At 46.1% G+C, this 19,156-nt stretch overlaps 2 protein-coding genes across 7 annotated transcripts in view; one reads left to right on the forward strand and one right to left on the reverse strand.

The window, feature by feature from the left end:
- SPTA1 (spectrin alpha, erythrocytic 1) overlaps positions 1 to 12,794 on the forward strand; it is a 64,357-nt gene extending 51,563 nt beyond the window's left edge. For 4 of the 6 annotated variants that reach the window (XM_042925515.1, XM_042925514.1, XM_042925513.1 and 1 more), the window contains 10 exons: positions 2,812 to 3,021; positions 5,489 to 5,785; positions 6,826 to 6,938; positions 8,106 to 8,123; positions 8,610 to 8,661; positions 9,655 to 9,842; positions 10,759 to 10,812; positions 11,197 to 11,343; positions 11,956 to 12,100; positions 12,620 to 12,794. In XM_042925515.1, the coding sequence (XP_042781449.1) occupies positions 2,812 to 3,021; positions 5,489 to 5,785; positions 6,826 to 6,938; positions 8,106 to 8,123; positions 8,610 to 8,661; positions 9,655 to 9,842; positions 10,759 to 10,812; positions 11,197 to 11,343; positions 11,956 to 12,100; positions 12,620 to 12,745 (1,350 nt within the window). In that variant the 3' untranslated portion in view covers positions 12,746 to 12,794. Of the gene's footprint in view, positions 1 to 2,811; positions 3,022 to 5,488; positions 5,786 to 6,825; positions 6,939 to 8,105; positions 8,124 to 8,609; positions 8,662 to 9,654; positions 9,843 to 10,758; positions 10,813 to 11,196; positions 11,344 to 11,955; positions 12,101 to 12,619 lie in introns of those variants that run through there. The other 2 variants (XM_042925518.1, XM_042925517.1) reach the window with 2 other exon arrangements.
- A 5,420-nt stretch (positions 12,795 to 18,214) lies between these two features.
- LOC122211402 (olfactory receptor 10Z1) lies at positions 18,215 to 19,156 on the reverse strand. The gene has a single exon (XM_042924494.1). The coding sequence runs from the start codon at positions 19,154 to 19,156 to the stop codon at positions 18,215 to 18,217; it is 942 nt and encodes a 313-aa protein (XP_042780428.1).

Consider the following 19,156-nt stretch of genomic DNA (forward strand, 5'->3'; position numbering starts at 1 on the left):
TTCTTAAAAAATTCTCAAGGTGGATATTTATTTAGATTATCAAATATTTAGCCACTCCTTTTCTAATATTTTGATATAAGGATATGAATTTCCCTGTAAGTAAAGTTTTAGCAGCACCTCACAATTTCATATGTTACTTTTGTTATTTTCACTCAGTTAAAATGCTTCTGTCATTTCTAATTTCTTATTTGACCCATTGGTTATCCCCTATTGTATTTAGCTGAATTTCCCAACACTTGGAAATGTTCTTACTATCTTTTTTGACATTTATATCTTGTCTAATTCCACTTTGTTTTAAAAACACACCCTCTATTATTTTAGAAGCTTCGTTTACATCCGGAAAATAGTCTGTTTTGGTGAATAGTCTATGTCCAGTTGAAAAGCATGTGTACTTTCCAGTGTTTTTTGTTACCTGTCAGGTTTTGGTTGTTAATCATGTTGCTTAAATGCTCCATTATTTCTATACATTCTGAAGCTAAGTTAAAGGTTGTGTTGACATTTAGAATTATGAGTCATCTTGATGAACTGAATCCTTTTTATTATGAAATGTTCTTTCTAATAACATTTCTTGCTTTAAAGTCTACTTTTTCACAATCTAGAGTACCAGTGTTTTTTTTGTTTGTTTGTTTGTTTGTTTGTTTAGTGTTTGCCGTCCATATTTCTATCCTTTGGTTGTTTTCTTTTTTACATTTATGTCTTTATATTTATAATTTTTGTTGTTTATTTGATACATGTATAGAATGCAAAATGATTACCCTTGTAGCTGACACCTGCCTCCCATCACATAATTGCCTCTTCTGAGAACATTTCAGATCTACTCTCTTAACAAGTTTTAGGTGTATAACACAGTATTAGCTGTAATCATCGTGTTCTACGTGAGATGCCCAGAACTAGTCAATCATTTAGTTGGAAGTTTGTATCCTATGACCAGTATCTCCCATCTTCCCCACCCTCCAGCCCATGGCAACTACCAGTCTGCTCTGTTTCTCTAAGTGCAGCTCTTCTGTATCCCACTTGTGAGTGATATCAAGTGGCGTTTGTCTTTCTCTGTCTAGCTTATTTCCCTTAACGTACGCTCTCAAGTTTCATCCAAATTGTCACAAGTGGCGGGATTCCCTTCCATCTGGCGGCTGAATAATATTCCATTGTATACACACATCACATCACATCACATCTTCTTTGTCTGTTTATTTGTTGATGGACATTCAGGTTGTTTCTGTATCTTGGCGAATGCAAACAATTTTGCAATAAACATGGAAGTGCAGAGTATCTTTGTATTTTAGATGTGTCTGCTATAAATTTCACAGTGAGGATTGCTTTATTTATCTAATTTGATCATTATATTGGAAGGGGTGAGTCTATTTACACTTGAAATTTTTGTCATGTTTATTTATTTTTGAGAAAGAGACAGAGACCAAGCGTGAGCGAGGGAGGGGAAGAGAGAGAGGGAGACACAGGATCCGAAGCAGGCTCCGGGCGCCGAGCTGTCAGCACAGGGCCTGATGCGGGGCTCGAGTCCACGAGCCATGAGATCATGACCTGAGCCGAAATCAGACGCCCAACTGACTGAGCCACCCAGGCACCCCGAGTCTATATACATTTAAAGTAATGTAACTGATGAATATTTACTTATGTTTATGATTTAACACTTCCATCCCCCATCCAACCCCTACTTTTTGGTCAGGGACTGAAATGATATGAGACATAATTTCATTTTTTGGGGTGGGGACTTGCCTTTTTTTCATTGGCTCTTACTCAGGCCTTTCAAGGGTTTAAGTAAACGCCTTTCAGGGGGGCTTCCCCTCTTTGTGTTTTCAACTCAGCGCTGTGAGATTAGCAAGGAGCCTACTTAGCATCTTTGACTTTTTGCTACTGTTTCTGCTGGGCTTCTAGGACTCCTGGCCTGTGCAGTTTAGGAATCTGTAGACGCCTGGAGGAGAAAACAGACAGAATATCGAACCTATTTTTCTGCAGTTCGTTTTCCACCCTGGCTGCCCAATTCCCCAGAAACTGTCTCTTTAGCCTCCTGAGATTATCAAGAGCTCGGAACAGCTGCGTTGCCCTCAACCTCTTGGCCTGTGCAGCCTGCACGTCATAGGGAAAGGTGACAGAGAATATTACTCTGACCTTAATACTGTTTCCTCGTCTCTAGAATTTTGATCCTTTGAGGTGTCGTTACCTGAGTTGCATTCTGCTCTCTTTCAAACAGCTGATGCTTTGTGCTTTTATCCAGCAGTTATAGTTATTCTCAAAGGGAGAATTAATCATATGCAAGCCACCCTATTAAATCTGGAAGTTCAGTATCCAGAACTTTGTGATGTTGATTTCAACACCGCACGCACACACACACACACCATGAATCGTGATCTAACTGAGCCCCGCAAGAGGTCTGTTGTCGGTGTGTATACCTCCAAGATCTCTGATAGTGAGCTGTCTGCTACCAATCAGAGCACAAAACCTAACAGAGGATGCAAAAGAGTCTTAGAAAGGATGCGAGCTGGAGGAAGCATTTAGTTTTGACTCAAAAAATGCGGAAGATCGTCCCATGCTCCCGTATTCCCTTAATATTAATATTACACCTACCCTAAGGTCTGGTTATAAAACACACATCCACTCAAACTCAGCCATACTTCCAACCACAGACATTCACTTAAGTCTCGAAGTTACGTCTCCTTCTGCTTGGTCATCACTCTAATCCTTTCCTAGACCTTGTCTTGTCCATGATAAAAGATCTGGTAGAACCCAGGTGTGACTGGCCCCGGGAATCTGGGTTGTATCTCCGCTCACAGCTCCTGTCTGGGTCTTTCCCAGGACACGCTGGACGCCAGCCTACAGAGCTTCCAGCAAGACAGGCTGTCGGAGATAACTGACCTGAAGGACCAGCTGGTGGCCGCTCAGCACAGCCAGACCAAAGCCATTGAGGAGCGCCATGCTGCCCTGCTGAGGCGCTGGGGGGAGCTGCTGGAAGCCTCTGCAGCCCACAGACAGAACTTGCTGGAAAAGCAGCTTCCCCTAAAGAAGGTAAAAAAAAAAGAGAGAGAGAGAGAGAGAGAGAGAGAGAGAGAGATGAGCCATAATCAGTCGTCCACTATCTGTATATTCTATTAGCCATGGAATCCAGAAATAGATACTGGAAACCCTGTTTGGGTAATCTAGAGACATTGGAGTGAGTGCGTGGAAAGTATCAGGAAGGCATTCTTATTTTTTTAATTTTTTGTTAGTTTTTTTAATGTTTATTTAAGAGACGGAGAGACAGAGTATGAGCAGGGAAGGGACAGAGAGAGAGAGAGAGAGAGAGAGGGAGATACAGAATCCAAAGCAGGCTCCAGGCTCCGAGCCATCAGCACAGAGCCCGATGCAGGGCTCGAACCCACCAGCCATGAGATCATGACCTGAGCTGAAGTCGGACACTTAACTGACTGAGCCACCTGGGCGCCCTGGCATTCTTACTGAATAAGAAGTTACTGGGTTTTTTTTTAGATTGATAGGTTGTGTTTTTTGTTTGTTTGTTTCTTTTAAGACTGACTTGTCAGTTGTCCAGCTGACTTGAGAGAGAAGCCAGGCACATGTAGTAGAAGAAGTAGGTGGGTCAAAGGGTGAAAGGTCCTAGTGTTTGAAAGAACTAAACTGACAGGCGGGAGGTAAGGCTGTCCTTGGGCTTTTCTCTAGCCCAGACACAAGGAGCACTCAACCAGTAAAACCTGAGTTCCCACCTTGTGTTGATCTTTCTTGGCTGGGAGACCTTGTATATGTCCCTTAACATCTCTGAGCCTTGATTCCGCCATCTATGAAATTGGATCATATTACGACTGTTTCCTGCTGGTCTGTTATGACTATTAAGAGATAATGGATCTGAAAATGCAGCGCAAACCACTAAGTTCTATGTAGGTATAAGTGATGAAAATGTTCTTTCTAGTGGTGGCCGCTAGGGTATTGGATGTTGATCATAAAAAATACCAATAATAAAAGGAAGTCAGGATGGTCAGTGACATTACTGAGCACTCCTAGGCCATAAGTATTATACCGGGCAGCAAGTTAAGACAGGCAGGGGAATTAGGAAACAGACGCACGGACAAAAATCAGTCAGTCTGGATGCTTAGCTAACTACTCTGTTGGTATGGAACCTACAGAAATAAATCTTAAGTGAAAAATTAAATCAATTTGGGGGCAACTTTACACACATATATGCATTCTAGATAGAAAGATGCTTTACCTTCTGATTCTATTTAGCTTAATTTTTGAACTGCAAAGAGATTTGCTATTTTATTTTCTGATTTTAAAATCTTTGTAAAATACTCAGGTGATCCAGAATATTACCAAAATAATACGAAATACTTTATAGGTTTTTTTTTTTTATTTCCTGTATAGGAGCCAAGTCAATTTCTCTGTACTGGTCTATTTTTAGCATATACATTGCCCAAATGAGTATAGGGTAAGATGTAATGGTGTAATGGTTCGTAATCTCCCTTCCATTTAGGCCAATGTTTTCCTCTTTAACCTCCATATTTGGGGATGAAAACTCATTTTCATATTTGCTTAAAATAAATCTCTTGGGAAGTATAAACTTCTGAGTACGTATGTATGTATGTGGGTATTTTAGAGGGAAGGAGAGAGAGAGAGAGCATGCGGGAGGGGCAGAGGGAGTGAGAGAAAATCCCAAGCAGGCTCCACTCTGTCAGCACAGAGCTGGACATGGGGCTTGATCCCATAATGCGAGATCATGATCTGAGCCGAAATCAAGGGTCGGATGGCCAACTGAATGAGCCACCCAGGTGCCCCAAATCTGTGATACATTTTAAATCCAAAACTAGTTTTGATCACCAGTGTTTGGAACAATCCATGCTATTTCTGTTGTTCAGAAATTCAGAGAATTCAGTCATTGAGAGCATATGGAGAACGCCAGACAGTAACGTAGGAGTAAGGGTACAGACCAGAGGGTGGGAGCTGGGTTTAAGCAGGGGCTTCAAGCACGAGCTGAGCCCTGAACAAGTTCTAGAAGGAAGGCAGGAAAAGAACTCAGTACAGACAAAGAGACATCAGAGAGAGGTGGATAGACTGGCCTAGCCCATAAATGATTTGCTTATTCAAACGTTCATCCATGCATTCATGTAACACTGATGTTTGCACGTTCCCTGTGTGACAGGTAGAACGGGAGCACAGACTTCAGAATAACAAATTGTGAAATCGTATGGCTGAAAATGGCCCTCGCTTCTTTTGGACTCTCGGAGTTAAAACAATGCTAAGAGTCCTTCCGCCTCCTTACGTGCAGATGGTGGAGGCCTCGGCTACTCTCAACCAGGGCGCCAGGCCTCGAACTCGCCTGCCCGCCTGCTGAGCACATGGTGCTCGGTGGTTTCCGTTCTGCCCTCCCACAGTTGCTGACCCGCCTAATATTTGAAGATGGGCATTCTTCTTTTTTACATCCTCAGTCTTCTCTTTTGCTGAGGGGTTTTATCGGGCAAGATGGAGGTGACTTTTTCTTCTGCAGGCTGAGGAGCTGTTCATGGAATTTGCACACAAGGCTTCCGCTTTCAACCACTGGTGTGAGAACGCCAAGGAGGACCTGTCAGAGCCTGTGCACTGCGTTTCCCTGAACGAGATACGGAAACTGCAGAAGGACCAGGAGGCCTTCCTGGCCTCCTTGGTGGGGGCCCAGTCGGACTTCAACTATTTGCTGGAGCTGGACCAGCAGATTAAGGCCTTAGACGTGCCTTCCAGCCCTTACACCTGGTTGACGATGGAGGTGCTGGAGAAGGTCTGGAAGCACCTACATGACATCACCAAGGTAACGGCACACGGCAGAGACATTCTTTCGCTGTGGCGAGCGTGACCACCTAATTTAGTATACAAGTTGGGGGGCCTTTTGAGAAGGAAAGGACGCTATTAATAACCACGTTGGGACAGCAACGGAATCTATCTAAGAAAATGTTGGAAATATGTCCACAGTAAAGTATAGCCCTATGCCCCAGAGCTCAGACACTCTCATGCCTCCGGGTGGTGAGCAGTGATTCAGGGAGGCGAACACAAGTTCCAGGAGGTGGCTGTAAAAATGGGCCATGGAGGGGCGCCTGGGTGACTCTGTCGGTTAAGCATCTGACTTCAGCTCAGGGCTCACAGTCCGTGAGTTCGAGCCCCGCATCGGGCTCTGTGCAGACAACTCAGAGCCTGGAGCCTGCTTCAGATTCTGTGTCTCCCTCTCTCTCTGCCCCTCCCCTGCTCATGTTCTGTCTCTCTCTGTCTCAAAAATAAATAAAAACGTTTAAAAAAAATGGGCTATGGAAAGTTCACGAGGTTTGTATATATGTCCACAGTCTCTAGAATTCCCCCATCCAAGGCATGCATTTTATACATACCTCCAAAGTGCCTTTTTTTTATGTGTTTGTGTTTGTCGATAATGACATTTATCATAGAAACTGGAGAAAATATTAAAAAGCTTAGCAGAAAAATTTCATGAAAATATCACCAATTTTAGATGGCAACTCTCATTACTACCTTTCCCTAAAGGAAGGCTGCTTTCCCTTAAAAGGCTCCTTTTATGTTCATTTAAATGAAATTTCACCCAGAAAAAAAATGAGAAGAAAGATGATTTGCCTTTATTACTAGCTTATTTGTCACTGGGATTGGTCTTACAGATGCGTGATGGGAGCTTCCTTCTCCTTCGGGGGCGAGGAGAGGGCGGGATGACATAGGATCATGTACTACATGCTTCCGGAAGACAGGTTAGATCAGGGGAAGATGTGCAGCTGAGAATAGCTACAAAGCAGCTATTTTACTACAAAGAAAGGTCTTCAGCGTTCACTCTTCTCTCTGTGATTCGGGGTTTAGGAACGGGAGCAGGAGCTACAAAATGAGGAGGAGAGGCAAGTCAAGAACTTTGAGATGTGCCAGGAGTTTGAGCAGAACGCCAGTGCCTTCCTTCAGTGGATCTTGGAGACCAGGTGCGTGGTGCTGTCCCCAAACCCATGATCCCTGTGTCACCACGGGGGTGAAATGCGTGTCTGAGGAGAGTGGGGGGGGGGGTCCTACAGGATTTATGGTGTTCTAAAATCACCAGATCCTGTCTGTGTTTTTCATCTGGAATTGATGGTTTTCTAAGTCAGTCCGTGCAAAAGCAAGAAACGAGAATTTCGTGCCACTGCCCGTCGTGTTGCCTTCCATATTCTCTCCTTGAGGCTCTCATTTTCCCCCGTTGCCTGTGATTAAAGTCTAAAAACCATAGCAGTCCCTTATGTTGGCACTTTAGAAAGTGCTTCTATACCCGTCACCTCCCTTCACTCTCAGAGAGACCTTGAAATGTGCACAGAGCCGATTCGATTACCTCTGTCCCCAAGTGTGGGAAGAAGATCAGTAGACGAGTTGACTTGCTCCAGTTCATGTGTGTATTTATGGGCACGACCAAAGGCGGAGCCTACTGTGAACACCTGCTATGAAGCTCTCAGGCTGCCCCATCGTTAAAAAGAAGCTGTGGTGAAAATCAGTGAGATAATAGGTGCGGGCTGCTTTTATTAAATGCAGAATGTCCTATACCTGACGATAACATTTGTCACATCTTCCGGGGCAAATGATCTGGAAAAGAAGAGACTTGGAAGGTGTAATACATTAGCATAAATGTCAAGGTTTGTAGGCCGTCTCCAGCAGGTGGGTCAGAAATGTGGTCAGAGTGGTGGTTTTGACAGTCCGTGATATATACCGACTGCTCCCACAAACCCAGCAAGGAAAAACCAGACAATGAGCAGAAAGCAATCCTGTGTCATGGCCGAAACTCATGTGACAGAGGGCAGAGAAAGCAAAGTGCATCATCCTCTGCCTCTGGTGTGGTCCCTCCCACCCACCCCCACCCCCACCCCCAGCAGTGTGTGCCCGACACCTCACATGGTCACCTGACACCTGAACTCTTCTCCATCCCAGGACAGGAGGAGCCCCACAGAGGCTCCTCTGAGGGGGCGAGACTCTGGGGACAGTGCAAAACAGGTTCCTCTTCTCTGGTTTCAGAAGATTTAGAATATTTCTTAGATCTGAGGAAAGAAGATCATTGAAGTCATCCATGTTAACACGTGGTTTCTCTTTTCTCTCTTCTGATCGCTGCTCCCGACCTCCACGCCCAGGGCTTATTTTCTGGATGGGTCAGTAATTTGTGTTACCGTGTTTGTTTTGTCACAAATGTGTCTGTTATATTCTGGAACCAAACGGAGGACTCAGCATGGGGCATCTTTGTCATTGTCACCATCAGATTGAGATGGCACCTAAGTGGAAGCATGGGGTGGAAAGAGAAGTACAGGGTATATCATCCTGCCCTGTACCCCCCGAGGGGGAGACTTGCCCTTGTTAGGTTAAGGGTATGTCCCAGAGTAAGAATCAGGGGGACTATGGCAGCCTTCTCACAGGCACAGAAGAATGAGGACAGACCTTCCTTCCCTTCTCATCTGCCCAGCAACTTGCTAGCTGACAGAAGGGTTTGGTTTCATGGAAATCTGGTGTGAAAATTCATTCTGAAGAGGCCATTATAATAAGATACAGAGGTGGAGAAACGTAGGCTGTCAGAATCAGTCCGTCTGGGTGAAATCTTGACCTCTGATTTTGAGTAACATTTTCGTCTGCTTCTTAACTAGGTCTTTGCTCAAAGAGACGGGAACCCTGGAATCCCAGTTGGAAGCAAATAAAGTAAGTAATGCTTGAGCATCAGCTGAGGATGTTGCCACAATTACAAGGAGTGCCAGGAAAACCGGGAGAGCTTTTACGTGAACCCAAAGGCAACCCTAGTAGTACTTTTAGGTAAATTTCCGGGCCTGAAGGTCAAGAGCTTAAGGTTCTAGTCCCAACCCTGCCCGCCATTTGCATTCTAACCATTGACTGACACTTCACGGACAAGGACATCGGTTCACTTCAATGTCTGAACCTGAGTTTTTGTATCTGTACAATGGAGCTCATAATGCCTACATCATTATGATTAAGATGATGATTAAGAATGAGAGCCGGGGTGCCCGGATGGCTCAGTCAGTTAAGCGTGTGACTTCAGCTCAGGTCATGATCTCAAGGTTCAGGGTTCGTGGGTCTGAGCCCTGTGTGGGGCTGTCTGCTCTCGGCATGGAGCCCGTCTCGGATCCTCTGTCCCCATCAGATCTTTCAGATCCTCTCTGCTCCTCCCCGGTGCCTGTGCACATGCATGTTCTTTGTCTTTCTTTTTCCTCTCTCTCTCTTTATTTTTGAGAGAGATATAAACTTAAAATAAACTTAAAAAAAAAATGAGAACAAATACAGAAGCTCCGGGCCTACAATCTGGAGCATTCCCCAATTTCTGTTGTCATTTGACGTGGGAAAATAATACGATTGAATGTAGAGGATCTCTCGAGGCATCCTGGAGGTGCTACTCCTCTCTCCTGCAGCACGTAACTGCTAACTCTTAGACTTCTATATGGCAGATGTCCAGAATGACAGACGTCCCATCACTTAACCTTCCCACCATCGCATAAATGAGGAATACAGAAGTGGACCTCTTGAGCAGTTCATTTTTCACAGAGGACAGGAAGATGCCTGAAAATAATTCAGGAGCAGGCAGGGGAAACCCAAACCCATCAGCTTCTTAATCTTTTCCACCATCGCCTGGTTCGGAGCTACCCTGTGTGACCGCTCTTTCCTTTTGTCGGTCTTCTCTAGCGGAAACAGAAGGAGATTCAGGCCATGAAGCGCCAGCTGACCAAGACTGAGGATCTGGGAGACAACTTAGAAGAGGCTCTGGTCCTGGACATCAAGTACAGCACCATCGGGCTGGCCCAGCAGTGGGACCAGCTCCACCAGCTGGGAACGCGGATGCAGCACAACCTGGAACAACAGATCCAAGCCAAGTACTGCGGACCCGTGACCAGGGCTGGGCAGGGCGTGGGCGGTACTGGGTGTCAGGAACTTAGTGAGCCCCAAGGGCTAGAGTTTGGGGTACTGTTTATAAAAGAGCTGCTTCGGAGGTAGTACGCACACCATCTCCAGACTAATCAATATTCTCTTTCTCTCCCTCTCTCTGCGCTGCCCCACAGAATGACGATTTCTTTTTATATGGGAATCTATTTTGAGACAGGAGACAGCGCCCCATCCCCCTGAAGCTATTCGTCATTCAGTTCTCAGAGTCCCTTGATCTTATGCGATCTCTTCAGGAAGCAGTCCCTTTTGTAAAAGCCTGTCTCAGATGTCTAGAATGCAAGAAATAGTCAAGGTGGAGAGCCAGAAGAGCAAAATTCGCTTGTTTTTCCAAATAAATTAATTACGTCAAAGCAGCTTTAGGTGTCGATAACAATGACAGCATTATTATCTAGACAAGGGATTGGCAAACTTTCCCTGTAAACAGACCAGTCGTAAATGCGTCAGCCTTCGAGAGCCATGTCGTTTCTGTTTGCAACTACTCACTCTGCTGTTGTAGAGACAAAGGGCTATAAATAACCCACAAATTCATGAGCATGTACGTGTTTCAATAAGATTCTATTTATGGACACTGAAACTTGAATTTCGTGCAACTTTAATGTTGAATGAAACACTTCTTCTTTTAATTATTTCCAACCACATAAAGAGGTAAAAACCCTCCATAGCCCATTAAACTGTGCAAAAGCAAGTGGCAGGCTAGATTTGGCCCACGGGTCATAGTTTGCCAAGCCCTGAACTAGATGATCTGAACAGCATATTATCCACCGACATCCCTCTCTCTCCCACATGGCAAGTCTTCTGATGTTTTTCTGTTTCATTTCATGGGCCAATTCATGCTTTTCCTTTCAGAGACACCATAGGTGTGAGTGAGGAGACATTGAAGGAGTTCAGCACAACCTATAAGTGAGTAGATCTTCATAGTTGACCCGTTCTTTGCTTTCCAACACATTCAGAATGAATCTCCAAATAACTAAATTTGTCCCCTCAGTGTGGCTTGGTAAGATCTTAAATGAAGATCTAGACGTGTTAATGAGCCTCAAGTCACGGCTTTGAATGTGTCTATGAGAATTCCTGGACTTGAGAAAATGCATTTCTCTCATGCTCCCCATTTGACTGTCTTTACTCCATCCACCGGGTTAAAAATAGTGCAGAAACACAGGCAAGCTCTCTACTCAGCCCTCTGACGACCTGTGGCATGTTAAAGCCTCAGCCAGTCCCACAAGAACTGTTCATTTCTGTTCTTATCTGGTTCTCCATGGAACTTGATAAAATGGTTTTGTTCTTCAGACATTTTGATGAGAATCTGACGGGGCGCTTGAGTCACAAAGATTTCCGGTCCTGCCTCAGAGGACTCAACTACTACCTGCCCATGGTGGAGGACGATGAACCTGAGCCCAAGTTTGAGAAGTTCCTGGATGTCGTCGATCCAGGGAGGTAGGAAGGAGACTGAGGGAATGGGGCTTGGAGACCAGCGCAGAGAGTGAAATGATCCATAAAACATGACTCTGTTAACTCATCTCGGGAATAGGAAGACACAGACTGTATAGACATGAGTCGGGCAGCCTTTTCTGCCTCGGTAGGATCGGCTCCGAAGTGCATGGCACTGATTCTAGCTCAGGCACAGCCCCTGCAATTTGCTCGATTCCTGCTTCTCACTTTTGATCTATGAATTTCAACTGGTTCTTGAGAGAAGCATCTTTCCCTGTAAGGTCCTAAGATACCCAACTGGCGGGGGTGGGGTTGTGTGCATGGGGGGTGGGGGTGGGGTGGAGACAGTCATGAAGGTGCTAGCTCTTTCCAATGCCAAGGATGCCACAAGACCAAAAATTGAGGCCTTCGATTCAATTTGTAAAGCTTGAAGTGCCTGGGGACTGGGGCTGGTGGAGACTTGCAGACTGTGAGGGGCATCCGGCCAGAGGGCTCCCCCGGGAGCAGAGGCTGGGGCCGCGGAAGCTGCATTGGCTTAGCTGCAAGGGTGTGGGAAGCAGGGCCAAAACAGAGATCGCAGCCCATGTTCTCAGAGAGCTGAGCCCATTTATCCCCCAGGAAGGGCTACATCACTCTGGAGGACTACACCTCATTCCTGATCGACAAGGAGTCAGAGAACATCAAGTCCAGCGATGAAATAGAGAATGGCTTCCAGGCCCTGGCAGAGGGCAAGGCCTATATTACCAAAGACGACATGAAGCAGGTCAGATTCCAGTTGCGTCCATGGTCGCCGTGCTCCCATCGTATTCCAGAGCTTGCTTACTTGGGGCCGGGGCAGCCTCCCATTCGCAGCTACCCTCCTCCCCCACCCACCTTTTGTCCTCTTGGCTCAGACACTCTACTGCACAACTTGTCATTTGCTTTACTCACCTTTCATTTTGTCCTGTCCCGGCCTAAAAATGTAGAGTCATCCTCTAATGACTGTAGCAGTCCATTCCAAACCTGAAACTCAATTTGGAAAACTGTTTCCTATCCCAAAGTTTATGGAATGGGGTAAAGTGTGTGTGGTCAAAGTGAGAGGGGAGCCTCTGGGTCGGGGCTGGTTGAAAAGATGGGCTGGTCTTACTCCTGGGACATTACAGATTTCGGAGAAGGTGTGCGGTGGGAACAGGGCCGGCTGCTGCTTCTAAGTCTCTGCGGTCCCTAAGGTCCAAGGCCTATCGCCAGCCCCAAGGAGTCAGCTGTTTTTCATCCCTGGGACTGTATCTCTGTTTTGTTTCAGGCCCTAACCCCAGAACAAGTGCAGTTCTGTGCATCGCATATGCAAGAATACATCGACCCGCGAGGCCAAAGACACCTTGCTGGTTATGACTACGTGGGCTTCACCAGTTCCTACTTTGGCAACTGATAAACAGCTTTCCCGGGGTCGTAGAAAATCTTGGTGTGGTGGGAAGTACTGGGTGGGGGGGGAAGGAGACAGGCAAGTATGGGGGGAGGGAGATAGTCGTGTGTGTGTGTGTGTGTGTGTTACACTTATTAGAGGACCTGGAAAAATCTCAAGCTGGAGGATATAAGGCATTAACAGAGTTGGAGGAGAGGAAGCATCACGGGCTTATTTCTTATGCAACCGGTGACTACTCAGGGGTCAAGTTCTTTATTTTTTCTTGTTGGAGTCTACACATTCTTTGTTACTTTGTTTTGTTCTGATTACGGAATAAAATATTTCCTTTTGTAAAAAAAAAAAACCCTCATATTTAAGTATTTCTTTTTAATAGGGCAATATGAAGTAACGTGTTACACACGTGAGCTTCTGTATTTCTGAGAATCACACAGCCATCTAAACATGGGCAGGTAATTACACTGCGAACAAGGGCCAGGGTGGAACGGATAAAGTCCAAGACGAGTTACAAAGAGCTTCTCTTGAGTTTTGGAACATGTCTAAATTCTTACCTTTGAGGGGTGCCCGGGTGGCTCCGTCCGTTAAGCGTCCGACTCTTGGTTTCGGCTCAGGTCACGATCTCGCGGTTTCGTGAGTTCGAGCCTGGAGTCGGGCTGTGCAGTGACAGCACGGAGCCTGCTTGGGATTCTCTCTGCCCCTCCCCCGCTCACTCTGTCTCTGTCTTTCTCAAAATAAATAAATAAATAAAACTCCTACATTTGGAAATGAAGATATTTGACATCCTGGAGAACCCCAATACTTGTGTCTATAGAAGAAGAAAAATACCAGCACCTGTTTTCCTCTTGATCTGTCCCTTTTCCATACTTCTCCATGAGAGAGGATGTCATTAGTCTCAGAATGGTGAGATTCTGGCCAAACAGGGCTTCCTTTTGTACTCTGTTTGCCCTTACATTTTAATGCGATGACGAGATTATTGGTTTTGATTTCCTTCTGCCTCCCATTAGAGAATTCTAATTCTCTAAGAAGAGAATTAGTAAGAAGTAGTAGAACTGTTTCCAAAATGAAGAATTAAGGAAGAAAAACAAGAAGAGGGGGGTACTGTCTCCAAAAGGTGTTCGGGCCAAAGCTGACGTTCTGTCCACACTTGTAAAAGCCGACGGTGTCATTCGCTGGAGAGAATTCTTAAGTCAGTCGGCCTTGTACCTTGTGCTAGCATCCTGCACGGTGTCCGCGGCCAGCCCCCGGATATTGCTACCTGATTATCGCCTTGTCCCAACTCATCCTTCACACAAAAGTCAGTCCTTCCTCAGCCAGGGACAAATTCTGTCCCTGGAGACACTTAAGCGAATCTTTGGTTAAGACCAAAAAGCTATCTTTGCTGCTAATAATGTATAAAGCTTTTTACTAAGTTTTGCTTAAACATTTGGAGACTACTGAACATGAAAATCAAAAAGGATTTGAAGAGAAAAACCACTTGATTATGAGTTACCAAGAATGGTTGCCGTTGACAAGAAGCTAGCCCAATGGACCATCACAAATAGTATCATTAATATCACACTTACCAAGAAGTAGGGAGACTCTAACAAACACGTGCTTGTAACGAACAAAGACAAAGGTAAGTATGGCTCCATTCTCGGCCCAAGCCTCCCCCTCCCCCAAGTATCTGCAAGGCCGAAATCAGATTATTAGGCACGATGGGTCAAGAAATGCTCTTTAAGGCAAAGGACTATTAGCATTTCATGAAAGATATTGGGTCATAGTGAGGCCAGAGGAGATAATATTATCTGATGAATCAACAAAAGACCACAAGAAGATGATGTCAGAGTCACGTACAGCTCCCTCTGAAGTCAGATTCTGACCACCTAGGCACACAAGTAAAAATGGAAACGCAGGGAGCAGCATACATAATTTTGTTGGGTCTGTAAGTATTCAACTTTTAACAATTAGAACTCACATCAAATGTCCCTCGTGATTTGGGTTTAAGTTTCACCTAACTGATACTCTACTTTTTTTTTCAATTTTTTTAACATTTTATTTATTTTGGGGAGGGAGAGAGAGAGACAGAGCTGTCAGCACAGAGCCTGATGCGGGCCTCGACCTCACAAACTGCAAGATCATGACCTGAGCCGAAGTCGGATGCTTAACCAACCGAGCCACCCAGGCGCCCCAATAGTCATCTTTTCTTAGCTTTCTGTTCACTTACTTTAAACTGGAGCCCTTGACTTAGTCCTATTAATTCTTTTCTTTACAACATATAGAATGAAGCCTGTTTCCGAGCCCCAGCCTTACAGCTACATCCGTGGGTGTTTTCGTGATCCCTACTGCTCAGTTGTGTCTCTATAACTCTTCCACTCCTAAAAGAATGCTCCCCTTTACTTTTAATGCACCTCTCTGACACCAGGCATTTACCTGGAAGCTGTCAGATTTCTGTTTCCTGTATCCAGGCCGGTTTCCCAATCTGCAATCCTCTCAAGGCCCAGGGTCCGGATTCCTGCTTTCTCCAGTCAGATGCTGTGCCAGGCAACAGCCCTGTACTCCTGCTTGTCCAGTTAAATCATGGAATGCAAGATGCAGGGCACTGCTGGTCCCAGCTTCCACCAACATGAACAGGCAGCCTCAAGTGATGCTGTCTGGAAGCTCCAAACAATAACAGATGGCTGTAAGGAGTGCTCTGTGCGTGGCAGGCTCTGTTCTAAAAACTTTATAACAATCTTCTCCAAAAGAGCCCTAGAAATCAGATGCCACTAGGGGTGCTGGGTGGCTCCATGGGTGAAGCAGTCGATTTCGGTCCATGTCATGGTCTCATGGTTTGTGAGTTTGAGCCCCGTGTCGGGCTCTGTGCTGACAGCTCGGAGCCTGGAGCCTGTTTCAGATTCTGTGTCTCCTTCTCTCTCTGCCCCTCCCCTGCGCTCTCTCTCTCTCTCTCTCTGTCAAAAATAAATAAACATTTAAGAAAAAGAAAGCAGATCCTACTATCATCCCATTCTATGGCTGGGAAACAGAGACACAGAAAGGCGAAGAAGCTGGCCCGAGGTCACGTGTGCAAAATGTGGCAGATCAGGGCTTTAACCTCAGGAAGTCAGATTCCAGACCCTCGTGGCTTAATGGGCTCCTTAAGGACCATGAGTTGGGCACATGTGGTCGTGTTCACATCGGAGGGGCCTCTGTTTTGCTGTGTGTGTGTGTGTGTGTGTGTGTGTGTGTGGGCGTGGATGTGCCTGGAAGGATGATTTATTCTTTGTAAGAAGAACATGGTCACTTATTTAACCAAAGGAGGGAATTTGAATCACCTAGAGTGATTTCATAAACTCTTTCTGGCTGGCCCCACCCCAGGTCAGTTGTAGGCTCTGTCTGTAGGGATGGCTCCCAGGAACACCTATTCTGAACAATCGTTCCACCCCCATGTGATTTTTACGTCCTTCCAAACTTAAGACTACTACATTTGGAAGTCAGTAGGACCTTTGAGTATTACTTACTAATTCTTGGAACATCTTTACCCACCACTGCTTGGTGTGCATTTAGGGAATGCTGTGCTAGATGGACTGAATCGATTTGGGAAATGAATTTGCTCAGGCAGCCTCAGTGCAATGGGGAGATTACTCCCAGCCCGGAGTGAAAAGGATGCGAGAGTACCCAACTTCTCTCCAATGACCCAGGCCCTTTCTGCCATCTGACTAACTCTCCTACCTCTCCCCAACCTGTTCTCTTCTCTGGGATCTGGCTCCCTTCTTCCCAAATTTAATTTCCACAAAGTTCTAACTGGCGTCTGTGTTTCTTCCCTGAGAACATAGACAAGTATGAATTCTCATTTGAAAAAAAATCCCCCCAATATGAGTTTCTCTCAACTCTTGCCCCCCACTGCTCATTCATTGCTGAATTATGTGAATTCGGCATTTTCAAAACCTCTTATGTTTCATAATTTTCTTCAGCTTCCAGCCCCACTATCCATGTTCTGGTCTCCATGCCTTTCTTTATGATGATAATGATGGATTTCTTACTGATCTCTTTGCCTCTTTTTTCTCTCTGCTGAGATCTGTCAGCCTCTCTGCTGCTGGATTAATCTTCCTGAATCGGTTTCCAGACGCCACTCAGCTCTCTGCTCAGAGGTTTTACGGTGTCCTCTCTCCCACTGCCGAAGGCATCAAGCCTGAAGCAAGGTATTGAAGCTGCTCTCCGCGAAAAAATGCCTTCACCCAAACCAACTTCTCAGCCCCACTGGTGACGCAATTTCAGCGTCTCGGGACAATTCGCCAAACTCTGACACAGGCCTAGATTGCCTTGCCATTGAGACTTTAGTTACCCTATTTTCCCTTTTAACAGATTCTTCCTTCCCACTGACTGCATTAAAACTTACCTACCTGTGAAGAACAAGTTCAAGTATCACCTTAGACACAAAACCTCTGAAATCCACTGATGTTAACCTTGAAGTCTCTGATTCTCCACAGAAATTAACCTCTCCCCAAACTAAAAGCTGATATTACTTTGTTTAGTTCGTTATCAATAATAGCAACTGACATTTATGGGAAGATGACTATGATCCAAGTACTGTGCTAAATTCTTTACATGCATGGTTCCGTTTAGTAAGCCATGCAAAACCACCAAGTTACAACCATTTTACAGATGAGGACGTTGAGGCTGAGAAAGGTAATGTAACTTACCCAGCATCACACAGTTAGTTACAGGGCCTGCATTCAAACTCCTACCTGACAACCGTGTGAATTCATGATACCTTTACTTACCCCTAAGAATGTCTGTGCACGAGATATTACAGGTGGAAAGTGTAATACACAGGACAGTGTATCCTCCACAGTTTCTACAGGACAGTGTCCGTGCCAGGGAGTGAGCCAAGCAAGGAGGTCCTTAACACCAGAGATCATGAGGCCAACACAGGGCACAAAGAAACAATGAGCCAGAGATAGATGGGACAATAATATAAAAAAAGATGAAAGGCACCCTCTGGGGGAGAGAAAAAAAAACCCTACTTTTTCATTTAACAGAGCATTCAAACGAATCTGTCAAATAGATTCTCAATGAATTTCGATCTTGGAAGAGCATTATAGGTAGGATAGTCTAATTATGCAGTGATTTTACGAATATCTACTGTATCCCTGATAGGGCCCCAGCCAGCCCTGCTTTGAACTTGAAGTGCCAAGCTGCTCTCTGTTCAGCCGAGCTGGAAAATTCTTAACGAATGGGGTTTCCGTGGTGGCGTCTCTTAGGCCGAAAGTGGAAATTCAGATTCTGAGCTCAGTGGGAGTTAAGCACCATGGACAGAGCAGGAAGCCCTGCTCCGCTCCCCCAGCAGCCCTCCCCGCCCCCCGCCCCCCCACCCCGGGACTGTAGGCTGCAGGATTGGGCTCTCCCAGAGGGTTGGGGATGGGACAGCTTTGACCTGAGACGCAGAGTATGTGGCCGGTCGGCCTGGGTTCCTGTTCTCAGTCCAGCCTACGCAAAGGAGGCTGAGCCACGGGAGAGCCTTCATCCTGCGCCCAACAACCTCCCTCGGAAGGCACTTCTCAGGGCTGTTTGCACAGCCCGATTCCTCAAACTATAAACAATAGGGTTGAGGAGAGGGGTCACCACAGTATAGGTGACCGCAATCAGCTGATCCCGCTCAAGAGAGTAACTGGCTTTGGGCCTCAAGTACATGAAGGAGGCACAGCCATAGTGGATGGTGACCACTGTGAGATGTGAGGCACAGGTGGAGAAGGCCTTCTTCCGCCCCTCAGTGGAGGGGATCCTCAGGATAGCTGCCAGAATGTAGGCGTAGGAGATGGTGATGAAGGAGAAAGAGACCAGGAGGACCAGCAGGCTAAGGATGAGGATGCCCAGCTCACTCGGGCCTGTGTCCCCACAGGCCAGGCTCAGCACTGGCGGCGTGTCACAGAAAAAGTGCTGGATCTCGTGGGAGCCGCAGAATGGGAGGTGGAAAATGACCAGTGTCATTCCCAGCCCAAAGAGGTACCCACTCAGGAAGGAGGTGCCAACCAGCCGGGCGCAGAAAGGAGGATCCATGCGGCTGGCATAGTGCAATGGGGCACAGATGGCCACATACCTGTCAAAGCCCATGGCGGCCAGGAGGAAGCAGTTGGTACAGGCCCACGAGGCAGAGAAGAACATCTGGGCAGCACAGCCCTCATAGGAGATGGCCTGGCGCCCCATGACCAGGCTGGAGAGCATCTTAGGGATGATGCCCAAGGAGTAGCAGGTCTCAGAGAAAGACAGGAAGGAAAGGAGGAGGTACATGGGGGTGTGCAGATGGCTGTCCAGCCTGATGACCACAATAATGAAGACATTGCTGGTCAGGGTGACCAGATACAGAGAGAAGAAGAGTCCAAAGAGCAGGAGCTGAAGCTCCCCGAAGCCGGAGAAGCCCAGGAAGACAAAGCCCCTCCAGGTGGTTGCATTGGTCTGCCCCAT

The sequence above is a fragment of the Panthera leo genome, chromosome F3, assembly GCF_018350215.1.
Source record: "Panthera leo isolate Ple1 chromosome F3, P.leo_Ple1_pat1.1, whole genome shotgun sequence".
Taxonomy (NCBI): Eukaryota; Metazoa; Chordata; class Mammalia; order Carnivora; family Felidae; genus Panthera; species Panthera leo.

Bases quoted from the DNA above. Each gene is read 5' to 3' on its own strand.
- LOC122211402 (XM_042924494.1), bottom strand. From the start codon at position 19,156: ATGGGGCAGACCAATGCAACCACCTGGAGGGGCTTTGTCTTCCTGGGC.